We start from the raw sequence: 21,461 nt of genomic DNA on the forward strand, positions 1-21,461 counted from the left end.
TGGAAACAGATTATCCGCTGTGGTGACCCCTAATGGGAACAGCCGAAAGAAGATGATGATAATGACTATTATCTAACTGTTATTTACTAACAGTTCTGTAACTCCCTAAATGTTTGTTAACACACGTAATGTATGTAAGTAGTGCTTTATGTTCTTACTTGTATTCTTTAAAACTCTATGTTTGTAACTGGAGCTTTTCTCCCAGGGCCTTCGCTGAAAAGGGACCTGTAAAATAATAAATGAATAAATAAATAAATACTTGCATATTTATTATGTACTGTCTGCTGCTGTGCAGCAAGCATATGTAGCCCCTTGTCAATCAAACTCACAAGCGGTAGGGCAATGTTATGATCATCTTCATAGGTAGATGATCAAGCATGTCTATACAACCTTAGGAGTACAGAAGAAAAGACAATTAAATAAGACTCAGATGACAACGTGCAATCCAACAGTGCAAAGAAAAAAGGTATTTGCCAGAAAATGCATTGCCTGCTCATTATGTTCATCAGTCATAAGCAGCCCAAGTCAGATGCCCCAACAGGAGTCAGGGCATTCCCAGTGTCATATGCACAAAGGACTGAGAAAGTTTGACTAGCTACTACTACTACTATTGATACCACCACTAATACTGCAAGTATGATCACTACAAGTAACAATACCACTGAAGTTATGCAAACTAAAGAAAATCAAAAATCCTGACATAACCTACATCCTAATCAGCAATAACCTTTTAATAAAAATGCATTAACAACCCTATGCATCAAACACAGACAACCCTAAATCACAGAATTATGCAAAGGACAGGGCACATTCATCATCACTTGCACAGTGCACATAGGGTGGTATGGAATGGGAATGCTGATGCAAAAGAAGTGTCTGTAAGTCTGAAAGATGACATCAGAGCAACTATGCACTTTCAGGGCCAGTATCTTCAGATGTAGATTTTTTTGAATACTGTGTGTGTGTGTGTGTGTGTGTGTGTGTGTGTGTGTGTGTGTGTGTGTGTGTGTGTGTGTGTGTGTGTGTGTGTGTGTGTGTGTGTGTGTGTGTGTGTGCGAGCGCGCGCACTCACATGTGTGTGTATGTGTGTGTATGATGTCATAGTCATTGTGAGGTATATTGTGTATGGATTTGCAGTAGTAGTATGGCCTGGCATCCTGGATGAGTGTGAGTTGTGCATGGCAGGAAGAACCAGTTCATTGTTGACTATTCATTCCATGACCCTGGCTTCCTGAATGTAAATAATTTCTGCTGGATTAGCTATTATCACAACTATGTTCATAACCACTACCACATTGCTGTCCACATCTGGGTGTGAACATATCCAGCACTGATGTGACAGTGGAAGTAGTACTATCATCTTGCCTGTGTCTCCACAATGGCTCTGCACATATGTTAGGTGACAGATACTGACATACCAACATCTAGACAGGGTGGTAAGCATACCTTCTCTAAGCATTTCTACCAACATCTCATGGTGAAGGCTAGGTGGAAATTCCACCAGCTCTGGAACTGGGGTAACTGTGTTACCCTAATCAACAGTGCCCCAATCAACCTGTCCACTCTTAGATTGCTCTGTGTATATGTAGGCATAATGACTGTGTCCAGACTATGGGAAGAAGATGTGGCAGCAACAGATGTACCCTCTGCAACCCTAGAATGTGCCTCTTCATCACTGCCATCCTCATCAGAGGCTACCAGTCTTCTAACATCAGGAGGAGAGAGGTTCACAGTGGTTGTGCCAGCCTCACCTGTTAATACACCAAGAAAACAGAAAAATAAAATAAATACAGAGATGATTATAATATAATACACACCTGAATAAACCAACCACACATGCAAATGAAAGTAACATTGCAGAGTAATACAAATAAATGTTAAAAAGTATGCCAATACCATGTACAAGTAGCCATTGCATCTCACTGCTAGATGTTCTTAGACACAAAAACTGCAGTTATTAGAAGTATTATAAGCATATAACTGACACCTTAATATTAACTGTAAAATAACTGATTTATATACTGGAATTGCATACACAGAGCATTGCAAGTGTAAATCTTCTGATTGTCCTTCACAACTGTCTCAAAAGGCATGCTTGTGCTGTAATCTCTTCTCCTCGGAGGTAACTGATATGACTGATCTTGCTATCACACTTTCAATCATGTCCATAGGTATACAGTAATATGCACACACACACACACACACACACACACACACACACACACACACACACACACACACACACACACACACACACACACACACACACACACACGCACACGCACACACACACATGCACGCAACAGTTGTTAATAGACTGCCTTCACATGACTTTTATCTGACAATATTTCCAACTTAGTAAAGTTTATTTCTGACATATCACACATGTACATACATCTCAGCTGTTATATTTCGTAGATCTGAAACTGGTTTTAGCATGGCATACTTTTTTATTTACTTTCTGACGTTGTGACAGTTTTGTTTCTGTGGAATATCCTAGTGGATTGCACTGCATAAAATGATTTGAAGGTGTTCTGTCTCCCTTCCTACCCTTCACAACATGCATGTTACTGCCACAACTGTTATTACATCCACTGTCTGCTCAGGTGTGAGCAGTATGTACAGAAGTTGCTTAATTTTCTTAGTTTGACTGCACATTTATTTATGTGTTTTTCCATTATTCCTACATTGGTGGTTCTCATATGGCCATGGGAAGTTGTCAGTATGTATTACTTGCACATCTTTCCAAACAACACAGTTTTCCTTCAGCACATTTACTGATTTTGTTGTCTTTCTTAAGGTACATGACAATGCTAGTGAAGTCATCACATACCCATTATAATAAATGTATTGTACAACAGTATCAGCCTTCCTCATTCACTTGTTATGATTCTCCTTCCTTCTATGTATTCCTACTTGACCTATCTTTTGTTGTGCTATGTACGCGCACTCGCCTGCAGATCTCAGGTTTGTGTAAACTCCTTTGTTTGCATTGTGTACGTGAGCCCTACCATACATCAAAGTGGCTGAGAGCCTTTGTTGGGGGCTTGAGTTGGGGCTACTCAATACGTAGAGTACCCCCGATTCTTACATATTTGATTATTGCTTGTTGCACACACAAGGCCGATTGTGCTAGCTCCAGCATGACATGTACATGGCATTAATGTCTCCCTGGTGATATTTACTGCAATCCTACATGCTTTTTTATTTTTTCCCCACTAGTGTTATAACGCATTTTCACATTATTTATTCTTGTACCATAGGTTCATAGGTTCATACTAGGCTAACTGCCCTAGGGCATTTATAAGCCTAGCCAGAGTGTGTTTGGCTTTCGCCACCCATTTTAAATTAATTTTGCTATGCCCTTTTTCGAGGTTAGTATACTGTGCCTCTGTCTAACAGTGGCACAGAAGTGATACCCAGGGTAAACCTACGATCTCCCATCCACTCATCAAGATTCCTCTTGAAGAAAGTCAATGAGGGACTCTGCCTAACCTGGACTGGGATTTTATTCCAGAGTGAAGGGAGCCTCTGGGTTATGAATCTTTCCCTCCAGCATGTCCTATTTATTTCAGTGCTGAGGTTCAAGTCTCTTGAGCGCGTAGCTCGATGGGATTTGGATTTTCTGAGGTGCAGCATGTCCATTAATTCCAGGTTGGACATGGCTTTATACGTCAGGCACAGATCACCTCTGAGCAGATGGTATGCCACTGAGTAGAGCTGGAGTTTCTTTAACTGGGCAGCATATGGCATCTGTTTGAGCCCTTTGATCCTCTTGGTGAGGTACTTTTGGGGTCTTTCCAGTTGCTGTAGGTGTCTGGTAAGGTACATCCCAAAAGGGGCATTGTACTCAATTATGGGCCTGATGAGGGATGAGTAAAGAGGCATGATGACCTCCCCTGATCTAGATGTGAATCCCTTCATGATTAGGTGGGCTATATAAAATGTTTTTCTAACCACTTTGGCCATGTGGTTGTCAAATGAGAGATTGCTATCAACTTGGGTCCGCAGGTCCCTAATTACTTCTTCTGTACTTAATGGATTACCACCTATGTGGTAATTTGTGGGCACTTTGTTTTTGCCAAAGGGGATGACTATACACTTTTTGGCATTTAGCTTGAGGCCATGGCTCTGGCACCAGTTGTCTGTTTCTATGAGGCCCTTTTGGAGGATGCTTGTGTCGGCTGGAGAGTCGATTATGGCACCCAGTTTGCAGTCATCTGCGAACTTGGTCAGCCACAGTCCTTCTGTGTTGGCCTGTACCTCCGAGAAATATATACCGAACAAGAGAGGTCCCAGGACCGAGCCTTGTGGGACACCACTTGTAACTGGTTTGGAGTCTGACATGGCTCCAGCAATTCTAACCATGTGGATTCTGTCCTTGAGCCAGTTTGCAATCCATCTAGTGACATAGGGGTTTATATTTAAGCTGGTGAGCTTATCTATAATGCCCGAGTGGGGTATTGTATCGAAGGCTTTTGCGAGGTCCAGGTAGGCTGTGTGGACCACCTTCCCCTCGTCAATGGCCTTGGTGACTGTTTCAAAGAAATCAACCAGGTTTAAGAGGCAGGATCTGCCCTTAACAAAGCCGAACTGGGTAGGATCCAGTGTCTGTAGGTCCCCAATATCCTTATTTATGAGGTCCATGATGATCCTTTCCATAGCTTTGCAGACCAAGCTATTCAGGCTTATGTGGTGATAGTTTCCAGGATCCGTTGAGGCACCACCTTTGTGGAGAGGGACCACTGTTGCTGTACGCCACTCTTTGGGTACATATCCTGTAGTAAGGCTGTGATTGAACAGTAGTTTTATGTTTGGGTTTAGCTCTTCTTGGAGTTCATGTAGGACGCAGCCCAGGACACCGTCTGGTCCCATTGATGCTGTGTTTTTTGCTTTGGAGGGGGCAGCTCTTACCTGAGCATCTGAGATGTCAGGGGGGCAACACTCTGCTGGGATAGATATTTGCCCTTTTGGTGGGGAGGGGGGGAGTTTGCGCTGAACCTGTCAGCTAGGATGTTGGCAATGTCTGTGGGTTCGGTGTATTTTTTGTAATTTTGGACTAATTCTGAGCATATCTGGGAATTTCCACCCAGGTTCCTAACATAACTAAAGAAAGCCTTGTGATTATCTTTAGTGTCCTGTGCAATGTTTCTCTTGAAGCTGGCCTTAGACGATTTTATGAGTGCCCGTAGTTTTTTGCTAATATAGATCAGAGATGCCTTCCCTTTCTGGGATTTTGCTCTATCATGTAGTAGCTTCCTCCTTCTATTGTATAGTTTGTTTATGGCTGAGGTCCACCAGACAGGACGTCATGTTTTGACTTGCATTTTATTTTACAATTTCTAGCTCTTCAGTTAATTCATTTAGCTATTTACTTACAATTTCACTTCCTCTAAACATGTCCACAGTTTTTAGAAAGGTCTGCTATGTTCTTCTAACAGGTTATACATTGCTTGATCTTTTATACCACCAACTATTTTTCTCATACCAATAAATCAAGCAACTCACCAAATCACGGTCTTTGGCTCAGTTCATTAGCTAACACAGTGCTCTATAATTTCTGGAAGACCATGTGCCTTTAGGAGTGACTAAGCAGCACATTATTTCTAGGTTCAAGGCAATTTATTTTCATTCTCTTCCTCAAGAGACATAAATAAGTTAAATGCCTTCAAGCCCTCTTCAGAATAGCATGCAGAAATGTGTCATGTTGCACTTTTTCATCCTTCTTCAATATATTCTGCTTGCAGCAAAGGATAAATCAAATTTATGTATCCATATCTCTCCAACTTTCTGCTAAGTTGCTTTGTAGAAATAGAATTCCTGTAGTCTGCCTTTGGGGTAATTTTCTAACTACAGGTTATAGTTCTCTAATTCCAAATACATGGAGCATTTCTCTCTGTTCTTCCACTGAAAATGGGACTTGTGCCCAGTCAGACTTTCCAAGTAAACAAAAGTAATAAATAAATAAATAAATAAACAAACTTTTTTTTTAAAACAAGTATGCTACTTCCCTTTTGATAATACATAACATATGAATATTTGTCAGGATGGTCAGGAAGATATAAAGGCACTGTCAACAGGTTTCTGGTCTGTATAAGGTCTTTATTCACAGTGACTTCTAGAAGAAATGTGTATCTTGTAATATGTAACCCTCTTTTTTACCAGGCATTTGTATATTTAAAATTATACATCACATAAACTGCTTTGCATACCTACATGTGATCTTCATGCACTATTTAGAACTGCAGGCACATACCACTACCCACAAATGGGATCTATGTAGTGGACCATGGTATGGATGGGTGCAAATAAGCCAAGAACCCAGTGATCTACCACTGACGAGTGTGTATTGTATGAAATGGGAACCTATGGGAATACTAACCAGTGTCTTTTGCAGTGTTTCTTTCTCTGATCCTAATATATGCCTCCATATTGACATGACCTGAGCATACACATCTACTCTGTGACCACATCAGGCATGGTAAACACATGACAGATCAAGAACAGCATGGACCAGGAACACTGACTGTAACTGCTATGATCTAATGGTCTTTATGGATTCTAACAGCAATCTCATAGTCTTCCATAACTCTCCAATGCACAGCTTACACAAGGTGGCATCTTTCAGCCCTGTTATGTAGAATGGTGACAATACATGAAGCATCATTCAATGCATCAAAAAGAGTGATGCAGAGGTCAAGTATCTACCTCCTCAGGCGCTCACTATACCATGACACCATATGTATAGTTAAAAGTAGACTCTGCAGGCTTTGTACATCCTGGATCTTATGGCCGTTACTGTCCTTATTTGCAATCATCCTAGCATCAACTGGTGGTCTCCTTATTCATGTGAAGCCCTATGCAATTACATGGTGTTGTGACCACCTGACAGAAACTGCAGAGTCCAACTACCTTCCTTGTGACTTAAATTAAAATCATTAGACTGACTCTGTGTTATGTGTGCTCTGCTAAAGGCTACAGAGATGTGTGCATGAAATTACCATGTCCAGTCTAATGGGTACCATGCCCTGGGTGTTATCTGCATCATTCTGATCTGGCTCCACTGTAAACGGCATGTATTCATTCTACTGTGAGTTCAATAGTAGTGGGACCACAATATCAGGGATCTGATATATTTAATAAACATTCCAAGGCTGTCGAATTTTATGATCTTTATACCTTTTCAATACCTGACTTCAGGTCACACATCCTTCGTCAAGGTGTGTCATACCAGTCAATCCATGGGGCAATATTTGAGAACCTGTCCAGTCCTTTAGGTTATTTGTAAAGGATGATCACGAGATGCATTGCTTAACATATTTATTTATTTATTACTCTTGTTCACTGCTTAACATACAGGGGAAATTTATTCCAGGGAATAGGGATGTGCTGGGTTGTAAACATGTACCACTACCATGTTCGATTTATCAGGTGGTGAAGGTACAGACTCCTGTTTCTAGTATCGGTAGAGTCATTGGACTTAGATGAAATACAGGATATATGCTAGATGCCCACTGTACTTATTACTTGGCCTAATTAATGCTGAGTATTAGAAAGTTATTACATCATTAGGTGTTGATGATACCCCCTTTACAATTTAACTGTGTTAAATTAAAGAATTTCCTGACAACCATAATCACATGATAGCCAAAATGAAGGAATTATCAACCCAAGTTCCTATGTCCATAACTATATTTTCATGTTGCACTGGTTTGTTTTGCATGCAGTATGCTATCAAATGTGGAGATATTACACTTTTAAGCATTTAATTTGAGCTCATTTTAGTACGTGTACACCAAGAGTTTATTGGGGAGGGTTCATTCTGGAAGATTTAGGTGTCAGAGGGAGACATAACAACCACTCCCTGTTACTAGTCACATGCAAACTTTGTTAAACAGAGAACTTGGCTCTCTGCTTGCAGATCTGAGAAGTAATGGCCAGGTTGTCAGCTGATGTATAAGTGCAGGTTGTCTGAAAGCAGCAAACTAGGAATTTGATTCTCACCACAGGATCATCTGAAGGAATAACCTGGAAGCATCTAGTAAAACCATAGTCAAGACTACTTGTGGATTATTTCAGTGAAATTGCCTATTTTAAAGCAATGATTGAGGCCTTGGAGTGGCCTGCAGCTTTGGCCTTTCCTTGGGCTAAAAGACAGACTCTTTCCTGGAGCTGTAGTCGAAAGACTGTTACTAAGAAGCATTGAACGTACTGTTTGTTTTATCTGAAACTAAAAAGACAATTAGGCTAATGTTGTGCTTTACTGGAATTATTAAATAAGCCTGTTGTACATATTTCCTACTGCTAGTGCACTTGGGAACTTACACAGATACTGCGTACATTGGAAATTTGATCCTAAAATTGCTAAGGTATTGTTCCTCAAAGTACTTTGCTGCCAAGTGCAAGTCACATTTTGGGCTATAAATGTCATATTATACAATGACTGGCCATTAATATTCAAAAAGTAGCACACTGATTGGTCAGCCCAACTAGCATGCCCATTGTAAATCTGAACATATACCAATGGAAAAAGGTCCGGTTGCCTGGACTTTTTTCCATTAATATTAGCCATAAAAATTTCACTTTGCCTTCACTTAAATAAATAAAAAAAAAAAAAACTTGCAAAGCCAGACACTTGAAACCAACGAGAGAGGTGGGACAGACAAAAATAAAAGAATAATCAGGTACTTTATGAAGCACTAGAGAAACGTACCTCATTATCCTTTTATTTTTTTATGTTCTGTCTCTCCCATATCTTCAAAGTGTCCTGGTATCTTTTTTAATTGAAAAAAAAAAAAGAAAAACAAAATCTTCCTTTCTCCATTACTTGCCGTACACAGCACCCGTCACACAGCACTGATGTACTGCATAAGATGGGAACAAAAGTCTCATATGCTTCTGCAGTACATCAAAAAAGCAGTACAATATCCAAGGAAAGCAGAAGAACACCACAGAGCTGTCATACAATGACATTGGGGGGATTTAATAAAGCCTACATGAACATTTTTTTCCATGTAGGCATGGTGGTACGGTGCTTACATGGAAGGAAACAGATGTGTGATCCAGTAAGCAGTGCTGAGGGGCGTGCATGAGTGTGCAAACACAGAAGTGCCCATGACATGCAAATAACCCCATAATCAGGTGAATTGCATACAAATGAGGGTAGCAGAGTAATCCAGCAAGCAGAAAGGCAATCCTGCAGACCCCATGTTGCTGTCTGTAATGTACACGGAAAAAGTCCATGTACAGGAAGTAAAACTGACACCAGGGACTGTAAAAGTGCACTTACAGTAGCAGAAATAGTTTAGTAGACACAGATATGTACAAAACTATATACTATGTGTCCAAAACCTTATGGAAAATAATGTAAATTATTTTATTTTTTTTTGTAATCAGGGTATGTTTGCATAGCATGCCACATTGCAAAAACATGCTTTTATGAAAAAAAAAAAAAAAAAAAAAGTTGAAAACCAGATTTAGTAGTATGTGACAGTAATACATTATAAAACCCTGTGTGGAGTATGTACAATGGTAGACTGCTGTGGGTGCTAAGGAGGCAGGGCCTGGAACCATGTTGTTTCCAGGTATTATGCATGGATCTCTATGCAAATGAGCTGGGGTTACTGAATAGCACAAATGGGTATCCGTGCACACAGATCCCATCCATGTAGGCACAGAAGCGTGTTGGTGTCCACAGAAGATGGAGGTGACATCAAAAGGGGGGGTGTCCACATTCTTTTAAGCTCACTGGAGCTCAGCGGGGCCTGTTTGACCAGCTTAGACCTCTATTGATCAGGGGTGTGTGTTAAATGACTGTTAAGCTTTGTTTACCTCTGAGGCATGTGTCTCAGCATGTTTCATCATGTTTGCACAGTTTGCGACTGTACTGCGCATGACCGACCATGGGGGTATACCTACTGTTTGCTGAGCATTGTTTATCTTTGTGGTGCCTGTTTGTGTGGCTCACTGCACTGCTAAGCAGGAAAGGCTGTAAAAAAAAACAAATACTTGGGAAAGCCAGTACTATATTAATCACTGATGACCCCTGTTGCACTGAAATTAGGCCATTAAACATCCTTAATGATGTACTTGGCAGATGGAATGCATCATAGGTAGCCAATCACACAGGGTGTACATATAGCAGAGCACTATAAAGAAAGCATAACCCTACAATCTGATTTTTCCCCATACTCTGCACCAGTGGAGTACAAACTTGGGAATTTTAACTGAGAGAGTGCTAGGGGCTGCTGCAGGTCTGCTATATCTATATGTGACAAATGCTGAGGTCAGTGCTGCTGCTGCTGCTGACAATAGGCCCAGACTGAAAAGGTGAACGGTGTTCAGGCCCAGGGTAAACTTCCAGAAACTACATGAGCTGGAGATTATTGAGAGCTACAGGGTGGACAGGGACATACTACAATAGCTCACTGAGCTCTGCTACCCTCAACTCAGAGCCAGTGCTAACAGAGGAGCATCCATTCCAGTGGAAACTAAGGTATGTGTAACCCTTAGGATACTAGCTACAGGTACTTTTCAAAGACCAACTGGGGACATGATGGAGATGTCACAGGCATCAGCATCCAGGGTACTCCATCAGTTTCTGGATGCCATGCTATCACATGCCAGTGAAAACATTTATTTTCCCCACACCTCTGAGGAGAGAGCCATCAGTATGTGCATCTTCTACCATGTCACTCACTACTCTGAGGTACTGGGTGCCATAGATTGCACTCATGTACACATCAGGACCCACCTGGTAAGGAGGGTAGGGTCTACATCACCCACAAGGGGTGTCACTCCATCAGTTGCCAGGTCATTTACAATGCCCAGGGCATAATCATCAATGTGTGTTCTGGCAGCCCTGGCAGTTATCATGACTCTCATATCTGGCATGCCTCACAGTTGTACCAGTTGTTTGCTGGGAGAACATACTGTATGGCCATTTACTGGGGGATGCTGACTACCACTGGAACCATGGATGGTGACACTCAGCAGAAATGCACACACACCTACTGAAAAATGCCATAATGAGGCACATGCACAAACTAGGAATATCATAGAACATGTGTTTGGGCTGCTCAAGTCACAGTTCCATTGCCTCGATATATCAGGTGGAGCCTGCCTTACTCAACAGCCACATGTGCACAAATGTTCACAGTATGTGCCATGTACACAATATGATCCTGCGGAAACAGCTGCAGCAGGATCAGCAAAGGGAAGGGAGACACAGCCCCCCCCCCCCACCAGTGCCTAGGTCCCCACAGTCAGACCCACAAGGGGACTGGGAGGAGGAACCTAGGGCCCTAGGAACTGATATCGCACTCCGACTCACATACATACATATACTAAAAATTATGCCAGCCAGCCCAAACAATCTGTACCTAACCATGTATTGGCTGTGTATTGTGTGCATCAGAGAAAGTCAGCTCCAAACTACAGGTCACTCTACTACTGCAATTTCAAGGAAAATCATTTTCCTATACACCACTTGGATGGGGTACTAGACTATGGTAGCATATGTATGGCCCTGCTGCATATATGTAAGGGAATATAGTGGACTACTGGGCTACTTGCAGAGATCTAACAGCCACTTGGGACAACAGGTACTCTGTCCAATAGTATGTGCCCCATAATATTCACTAGGCTACATGGCTGGAAAACCCACTACATTATTCAAGGGAAATGCCAAATAGTGGGGTCACGGGACAGTCTCACAACTGTCTATGCCAGAAGAACATGGGGTGGCCACCCCCCCCACCCCCAACACATTTGTGCTCCCATACAACTGCTATAACAGTCCTTAACTGTATGAGGAACAGAGCAGGCATATTGGGCAAAATGCTGAACGATCTGCAAAAATATTTACAGGTAGAGGTATGCCGACTGTCACCCTGTGTGTGGTGTTACAGCATGTACCCCAGTCATCTCATATCGCTCAACCTCTTAGAGCAACAAATCTGGACAAAGCCATGAATAAAAGAGGGACAAAGGCCCAAAACTAGAGGCAAGTTATAAATATTGCATTTAGAAGCATACAGAATTGGTAGAATAACAGGTGTTGCATTACCATGAACCCCCTGAACTGTATGCAGTCTGAATCTCAGACATCTGTCATTAATTCTTAATGTGTCAATCTTTAATAATGTGCCACTAATGTGCCAGAAAACCACAATGTCATGTAAAATAGACCAAAGATATAAGGCAAATATCTGGACATTCTGTATAAATCTGTACAGTTGAGAGGTATGAGTCACATATTACGTTCATAAAACAGCCAGGGAATGCTTTGGACAATATCAGGGAAGTACTGGACTGTGGAAACAAGTGCAGCAGCCAATGGTCTGCAGCACACAAAATCCCGAACTGGTTACAGGTAACTCTGGCCTGGAGTCACCATGTAAGTACTGACAGTCGCACTGAGCATGCTTGTACACTTAGCTAATTTAGTCCATGTTTTTGCCTCTGCCACTCAAAGAACAGCTGTGCGGAAATAAGTCTGTGCATACAGACAGCTAAGAATACATATCTGTCACCCCCTATCCCCATCACACATGATTACCCTATCTATCAGTATGTGGCACATATCTATATGATAACAAGATATTTGTATTTATAGCTATATAAAGTGTACACTGATACATAAGACTTTCCACATATATCAACATAACACAATTACATCACGTACACACACAGCATCAGTTAAGGTGACATCCCTGATATACAAATCTACATATATCATACCTCCTAACTCTACAGATTTGTGCAGAATGTCCAAATATTTGCCTCATATTACTGGTCAGTGTCAAGAAATTGTGGTTTTCTGGAAAAACATTGGCAAATCTTTGATGGTTGAAGTCAGAAAATGAAGGTAGACACTTGAGTTTCAGACTTCATACTATGCAGAAAAGTCATGCTAAACAATACCTGTTATTCTAATAACTTTCTGCATTAGTAAAAGCACAAGTTAAAAGGCGTCCCTATTTTTGCGCTTTTGCCCCCCTCATTATTTATGGCTTTGTCCAGATTACTTGCTCCAAGAGGTTGACAGGTATGTTATCTGTGTGTAGGGATGTACGAATGTCTCCGCATACAGTCGGAATGCTGGGGTTATCTACATCTACAAATCACAACAAATGTCAAATGGAAGTAGACCAAGGACCCAATAGTACATAATCCACTCACCCACAGAACCCTGCGCCTGCAGAATGTCACCCTGTAGACTGACACTGGCAAGCAAGTAGTGTAATGTGCAATGGTTGCAACAGACATGCCCATATAGGCTATCTCCATGCAATGGTTATGCATTTTATGGGCCTAAGACTAGCTTCTGGCATTTTATGGGCCTAAGACTAGCTTCCAGCCTCTAAATGCTCTCCTCTACAAAGCATGCTGATGTCATCCACTTTAACACCACTAGATGACAATCTAATATTAGAGAAACTCTGTGGCACATGAGATAAGTACTGCAATCTTTACTGTATATTAGTAGATAGGTAGGGGTTCTAACCTCACATCTACCAATTGTGTGTGTGTGTACATATATCCCTTTGTGGCACTATATTCATGCCCATCTGTTTTATCTCTGGGCAATGGTTATGCATTTTGAGGCCCAGTGACTAGCTGCTGGCCTCAACATTGGCCTCCTTTACAAGGCTTGCTGATGTCACCCACCTTAAGAGTGCTGGCTGATACTCTGACATCAGATAAACCTTGTGGTGCATGGGATACATACGGCAAGCTAGAGTGTGTTTTACTAGATAGGTAGAAATTTTAATCTCATAGCGTCCAACTTGTGTGCGTATATAAGCATATCCTATTGCAGCGCTAGAGATATAGCCATCCTTCCTATCTCTGTGCATTGATTATGCATTTCATGGCCCTGTGGGTAGCTGCTGGCCCAAAATCTCCCCATCTATATAAGCATAATTGATGTCCACCAACATCTAAATTTGTACATGCAGCATACCCAGGTGACACATATCAAGGGTAGCAGACCTTGTCACAGGGTATGAAAGCATGATGATACTGACTGTTCCCATTGTCCCTGACACACTGTTCTACAAATATACAATTAGGGAGCCATGCACATATACTGGCATTCCTTCCTGATGCCATATTCTGCTCTGCTGCCTTGCCATCCTGTGCCACTCTATTGCCGCCATGTGTCCATAGTCTGTTTCACACCTGTCACTCTGTTACACTACCACCAGGGTACCAACATGCAACAAAGATTCATAAAGTTTGATGTGTAGTCAAGACACATGCCAACATAAAGTACCTGCTGTGGCCCACAACACCTGCCATGTCACAACACTACTGCACTACACAAACACATGTAAAGTAATATAGTCTCCCTGTGCATCTAACACATTTTCAGATCCCTGCATCACTGGAACAGATGGCAGGGATGTGGCACAGGCATAATCACATGCACAGGTTGTGGTGTGGGGGGAGCCAGATGCCTAGGCTGTGCCAAACAGTTGACAGCTGAGTTTGCTTTGAGTTTGACTTGAGCTGCATTTGGCTGAGTATGGGCCTTTGTCCCCTCATTAATTATGGCTTTGTCCTGATTTCTTAATGTAGGAAGTTGAGAGAGATGTTAGGCATAGCTCTCAACCATACAGGGATGAATGCCCACAACACAGGGACTTAGCCAAAGTACAGCAGGGACATTCAGGGACACTTTTACAATGTTAGACTTATTTATGTATGACACTGACAGACTGAGAGGAGATGAATTACAGTACATTGTTTGCTGTTACAGGCATGTACAACCTTATTTTGTGTCACTATGTCTTATGTGTAATCCACTATCTCCACTACAACAGCTGACCATTGTAGGAGGGATTGACAGGGACAGAGCAGAGATGTGAGTCAAAGCAGGGACAGTCTAGAGGGATGCCTGTAGGTGTTGGTCAGCAGAGTATCACTGACATGTCAATATCATAGATCTAATTCAAGCCTCCTGTTATAATCCCTATTCCTCATGCCTTCATCCTCCCATCTGCATCCCGTTATATGGGGAAATCTATTACATACCTGGTAGGGTGAAGGATTCCATGTTTTGAAGCATTCCTCTGCAAATTCTTTGCACATACACTGTCTGTGTGAGTAAAACTGCATACAGACATGTTCCCCATAAGCAGTTGCTTGCCTTTTGTAGGTCATGCTCATTAACAGATAATTGCCTCTGCACCAATCTGTGGCTCAGAACTGCTAATTCCATTCAAAACAGCTGAATTGCACTATCATTAGCCAATGACATGGCACCGCAGTGGAATATGAGGCCTTCATGTAGACTTTGGCCTCTTTCTTAGTTTCTGGGATGGACATTACTGAGGTGTGGAGACTACAGCATCACAGAGGGTAGGCACAAATACTGACTACTGTAGAGATGTATGAAGTATGTCTACAGTTTTGCCTTATATGTTTGGTCAGTATCCCATGACAGTGTGGTCATCTGGCTGTTCACTGGCCAACACTGTGGGTTGAGGTCAGTAAAGGGAGAGAGGCATGTGATTGTCAAACTTTATACCCATCATAATATGCATGTTAACCTGGTAGTTTCTATCCTATCAATGTGCTATCATTGTATGGGGCAAACTGTGAAACATGTCCCTATCTCTGGGCCTTTGCCACCCCCCCCCTTTATGTCAGTCAGCAAGCTGTACATCTAACTGTGGCAGCAGTATCAGCCCTGTCATAACAGCAGATCCAGAGTGAGGGTACCCTTTAAAGTCCAATTGAGGCATGTGCTTACTGTACATCTGGTATGCAACAGTGCCAATAGCAGAGTAGTAGGCAACATATAGTTAGGCTATATGAATATGTGCAGTGTGTCCTTACCTGCAGGCTTTTGACTTGCAAAACTGGGTGGCAGATAATTCAGTAGCACAAACGTATGGGGATGACAATTGCATAACTTAGTCATTACTTGCTGTCTTCACAACAATGTAATTGAAGTACAACACACTGGATTTGAACCCAGGACTGCGTGTGGCAAAATGAACTACGTGCAAGGCATTTAACAACCTGAGCTACTGATTTAGTACTGTAACAGATGTATTTGCAAGATATATGTGCAGACATACAGGCTGTGACACACCTTGACTGCATCCATCAGTATGTGCATGGCTTCCAAAGGCTGTTTTTCTGCAGCAGGGTCCCAGTTGAACATATGTACTTTGCCACTGATGCGTTAACAGGTGTGCTTAAAGATGTTGCTGATAATAGAGAACATTTACCTGCCTCTCATACTGCTATTATTATTTATTTGTCTGCCTACTAGTGTATTTTGACATCAGTGTCCCAGGTACACTCCAATTTTTCCCATTAGGTTTAATTTCAGTCTGTCAGTGGCAATCAGTATGTATTTCTGGAAATAGCTGCTTAAGCTAAAAACTGTGTAGCTTGGGCGGGTTAATGCATTGTACTATAGTGGAGAGTGGCCTGGGTCTAAAACCTGGCAGAGCTGTTTCATTTGTACATTTGAGTAACAATGAAATAAACACATATAGGAAATAACGCTCATTTAAGCTGAGCTAAGTGAAACAGTGTGGCGAGCTGCTCCACGTGAATTCACGCTAAAAAAATATATGGGTGACCTTTTTAGAATCGATTCTTCTCTTCCTAAACTCTGTGCATTGACTGGAGGACAAACACTGCACTGCAGTACAGGGCAGTTTGGTCATTTTTCTTCAGACAGTTGGTGACACACGAGGTGAAAATACTACTGCCTAAATTTTCATATCACCAGCATCTAGTGAAAGACAGCAGAGAATTTTCCCACAACTGATCTTCGTGTCAAGACTGGCCACCTTGACCTGAATATTTATGATAAATATTTTTTTCTGTTTTCTTTTAACAATGAATGCAATTCATGAAAATGCCAAGAAGTGCACTTAGTCTTTTAATTTTGATGTGTTTGAACCATACATAAATGTGTGGAATTATTTGGATACATGGTATGATCAGCATATTAGCACCTGTAAGTCTTTATTGGGGGGAACTGACAATCCAGCATTATGCAAATGGATTGCTACCTTTGATTGGTATATACGTAAAATAAAAGTGCCACAGAATGTACAAAAATGGGCTACTTGCAATAATTTAAATGTTGCTTTTTGCATGCCTTATCATAAACGTATTGTACAAAACCTGGAACACAACCAGGATAAAGTAATGCCTGAAGCACAGACAATGGATCCTGGTTCTATATATCCTGTTGCAAAAGATTTATTAGAGGGTGATGCAGATGTCAAAGTTTATACTTTACAGTCTGATTTGCAGGAGTTGAAAGACTGGATTGCTAAAGTTAGCAACCAGCAGGATCTTGACCTCATGGGTCATTTTCAGACATACTGTGATAAATGGAATATATCTGGTAAACTGCATGCCAACACCGCTGAATGTACAAAAGAATTTTCTCAGTTTTTGAAAGTCTCACAGACTGAAATTAAGACCTTTACACAAACTGTTATTGAACAGGCAGTAAAGCTATTGGTATGATAGAAGAGTTAATGATTAAAATTGTCCGTTTGAAAAAAAAATATGACAAGCAGCTGGCTGACGCACAGCATGACGTAACTGTTGCTAGGGAGGAAGTAAACACATTACGAGCTCAGTTAGAGACACAGAAATCTAAGGCTGCTAGAGCAACAAACTTAGCTAATCAAGATCTTTTAAGATTACAAGCCCTGTTAGAAAAATATCAATCTAAAGCACTAAATACTTCTGTTACCAGTCCTATCATAGCCTCAGGAGGTTTTTCTGCTGAAGTTTATCATCAGTCTAGAATGTTAAAAACTCTCCCTAAGTGGGAGGAACAGAAGGGTATTTTTAATAACATGATTACGTTTTAAGCTTGAGTTCTTAAAACTGTAGGCACTGTATGGAATGATACACTAGAACATTGTTTCTGGAATTTTATTCCTCAGCATTTCATGGCTTATATTCAGCAATAGCAGTATCCAATACAAACTAAACACCTAAGAATGACAGCAGCATTTTTAGCATACAATAGGGGGCAATCTGTCACACCAACACTTTTAGATCAGTTTCAAATGACAGTTTGTAATTCTTTAAAAGGACAAGCAGACCATTATCAGTTGGCATATATGCTAGTCAATGGCAGTGATGAAAAAGATAAGAAAAATGTCAATTTTCAAAAAGCTGTTATGCGCTCCTTTTTGGACTATTTGAAAGGTGTCCCAGGAGATATCAAACTTATTTATGAGAAATCTTCAAAGACACTCACAGAGTTAGTAGATAAATTACTGGGAGTATGTATTATGTGTAAAGATAATGTTATTCATAAGCAAAATATTTACACTCCCAGTTCTGCACCCTTTGTTAGTGAAGTAAGGGGGGGGGGGCGTGAGAGATGGATTGATCAAGGACAGCAAGTCCCATAGCAGGTAATAGAACAGCCACGTCAAGGGAAAATTATACAGGGACAACAATGGGCAGCTTCAGCTCCCTCAGCCACTCAGTTAAATTCTCAAGTTACTCAATCTATAGAGGGTCCTCCAAAGAGACAGCCTATTTGTTATTCCTGTAAACAAATAGGTCATACTAAAAATGATTGTAAATATCAATGCAGATGACGCCAGGAACAAGAGGAAAAGGGTAAGTTTCTTACCGTAAAAAAATTTTGATGTCACGTGTACCACGACAGCAACAGGTAATGCAGCCAGAAGTACAAACACAGCAGTACACTTCACAGCAATATGGGACAGAGGGTAATAGGGGACTACAGCAACAACCCCTATATACCACAAACACTCAACAGTCAGTATTCCCAGTACAGCAAAGGGATGGTGTGACACCTAGTGTCGATGTACAAGGTAATATGGTTAGCACACAGGATATAACTGTCCCTTTTGACTTTGTTCCTGATGGTCCAGTAAATCCTAATTATCAGCAGCAAATAGCCTTGCATCATGAACTTAATCGATCTTCTTATGTTGACTGTGAAGAGGTCGAGGAAACACTGCAATTATGTCCTTTGCAGTCCAATAATACCGATGATTTGGGGTGGGAAGTAGATCTACTATAGGGATGTGACCCCCCTATCCAAGTCTCTTTCTTGACTAACTTCAAGAAAGGGAAAGATGGACAACCAATTATCAACATTTGGGTAGAGAGGAACCTGTGGGAAAATGTTCTTCTAGATACAGGAGCAGCTGTCTCAGTGACAGGTAGGCATTTGCCTCCTGACTTGTCTAAATGTACATGTATTTCAGGTTTTAATGGCTCTGGATGTCTAGCCATAGGTGGTAAACCTGTAGAGGTACAATTCTCCCATCAAGGGAAACCAGTGAAAGGGGTATTTTTAATGCATAATTCTTGCATTTCCACAATCTTGGAAATTGATATATTGTCCAAAACAGGAATTGTCATAGACCTTCCTAATGGCATTATATGGCAAAGACAAGGTCCCATGTTATGTATGCTTGAGGCAATGCATATATCAAACAGTTCTAAAAAGGGCCACACTGTCAACCCTACTGAAAATGAAGTATGGTTAAAGGTAAAACAACAGTTCCCAACGTTGTGGTCCAAAGAGCCCACAGACTGCAGGAAGCTGCAGGAAACAGTTTTTGTAGATAGTGACGAAGATTTTATTCCACCATTTTAAAAACAGTATCCAATCCCAAAGGAAGCAGAGACAGACATGAAAATTGCATAAAATGATGGCTTGATGTGGGAACAATTCAAAAGGTAAATAGCCCTACAAATTCACCCATATGGCCAGTTAATAAGAAAGATGACACTTAGTGATTGGTTATTGATTTATGAAAAGTGAACCAATTCATGACTCCCCAGGCTCATCTGATTCCATGGGTCCCAGAGTTAGCAGCAAGAATAAAACCACAAAGTCAGTGGTTTACAGTCATAGGCTTAGCTAATGGTTTCTTTGCAGTACCACTGCAGGAAAAAGATTGGCAAAGGTTTGCCTTTACTTTTCAAATGAACAATATGTCATGACGTGGTTACCGCAGGAATTTCAAAACAGTCCGGTTATATTTCACCAAATAGTTGGATGAATACTACAAGGTCTAGAATCTAATGATTCTGTTCTGCATTACAATGATGACATATTAATACAGTCTGAAACAAAAGAACAGCATTTAGCTAAAGTGGCACAGGTCCTTCAAAAACTGCAGGAGGCAGAGTTTAAGGTTAAAAATGAAAAGGTACAATTCATGTCATCTGAAGTAAAATTTCTAGGTACTATTTTACATCCTTCCGAGCATATTCTAAAGACATGCGTCTGGAGCATTTCTCCCCGGGCCTCCGCTGAAAGCAGGATCTGTGGAACCTAGTCGGACTTTCCCGGTCAACAAATGTTAAATAAAATAAAAAAATAAAATAAAAATACTCCTTGTTCGGAGAGGGTGCAGGGAATTTTGCAAATGGATAAACCGGTTACCATTCGGAATTTGCATAGATTTCTGGGTATTATGAATTATAATCAAGAATTTATAGAGGATTATGCCAGCATGGCAGTTCCTCTGTATGACATGCTTTCTTGCCAGAAAGAATTACCCTTTCTGGAGTGGGGACCAAAGGAAAATACGGCTTTCTGTGATTTAAAGGCAGCATTGGCCAAGGCTACAGAATTAGTAGCTCCAAGTCTAACATGTTCTTTTGTGTTACAGGCAGCAGCTGGACCCAACACACTCTCTGTTGTGCTTTTACAGATGTGGTCTCAGGGCTCTGATTCTAAAATGGAAAAGACTTTATGCCCCATTACATTTTTCAGTAGGAAGATGACACATGTTGAGTGGGGATATCACCTATGCATTCAGCAACTTTTGGCCATTTACTGGAGTTTAAAACAAACTGAATACCTAACAGGTTTCTCCAAGCACATTACAGTACAGATGCCACATTTTGCCATACAGGCTTTGGTAAATTAGACTCAGCTAAATAAACTGATTGATGACGTCAGTCAAGCAGTGTTTGCAAAATATTTGGCATTATTTAGTGTCAAGCAAGTTAAAATAAAAGCAGGAGATAAGTATTGCTTATCTAACTTTATGGGATATGAAGAAAAATGACACGAATGCATTAGGCACATTTCAAATCCAGAAAAACACATTCTGTCTCCTGATTTTCAGGAAGACAGGCCATCCATCTTTGTTGACAGTGTTCGATTTTGTGACAATGGACAATATCGGACTGGATTTGCAGTAGTACCAGAAAACCCTTCTATGGGACAGCCAACTCTGATTCAGATATTGGGACATATGTCTGCTCAGCGAGCTGAATTGGAAGCAGTTCTTTATGTGTTACAGCATTTTCCACCTATCAATATTTTTTTAGACAGTGCATATGTACTTAATTCTCTACAGCTGCATATGTCTACATGGGCAAGGATAGGGTTTGTTGATAACATGGGCAAACCACTCAAGCATGCTTCTGTGTTACAGACTACTTGGGATTTGGTTCGTAGT

General features: G+C 41.1%; 1 protein-coding gene across 1 annotated transcript in view; it reads left to right on the top strand.

Annotated features, from left to right (window-relative positions):
* The window catches only part of LOC122790539 (vomeronasal type-2 receptor 26-like), a 109,362-nt gene that overhangs the window by 57,244 nt on the left and 30,657 nt on the right, over positions 1–21,461 (top strand). The window contains exons 2-3 of the mRNA XM_044058088.1: positions 17,488–17,832; positions 18,088–18,281. Coding sequence (XP_043914023.1) covers positions 17,488–17,832; positions 18,088–18,281 — 539 coding nt within the window. The remainder of the gene's footprint in view (positions 1–17,487; positions 17,833–18,087; positions 18,282–21,461) is intronic.

This window comes from Protopterus annectens, chromosome 16.part0 (genome assembly GCF_019279795.1).
Source record: "Protopterus annectens isolate FY-2018-M chromosome 16.part0, PAN1.0, whole genome shotgun sequence".
Classification (NCBI taxonomy): domain Eukaryota; kingdom Metazoa; phylum Chordata; order Ceratodontiformes; family Protopteridae; genus Protopterus; species Protopterus annectens.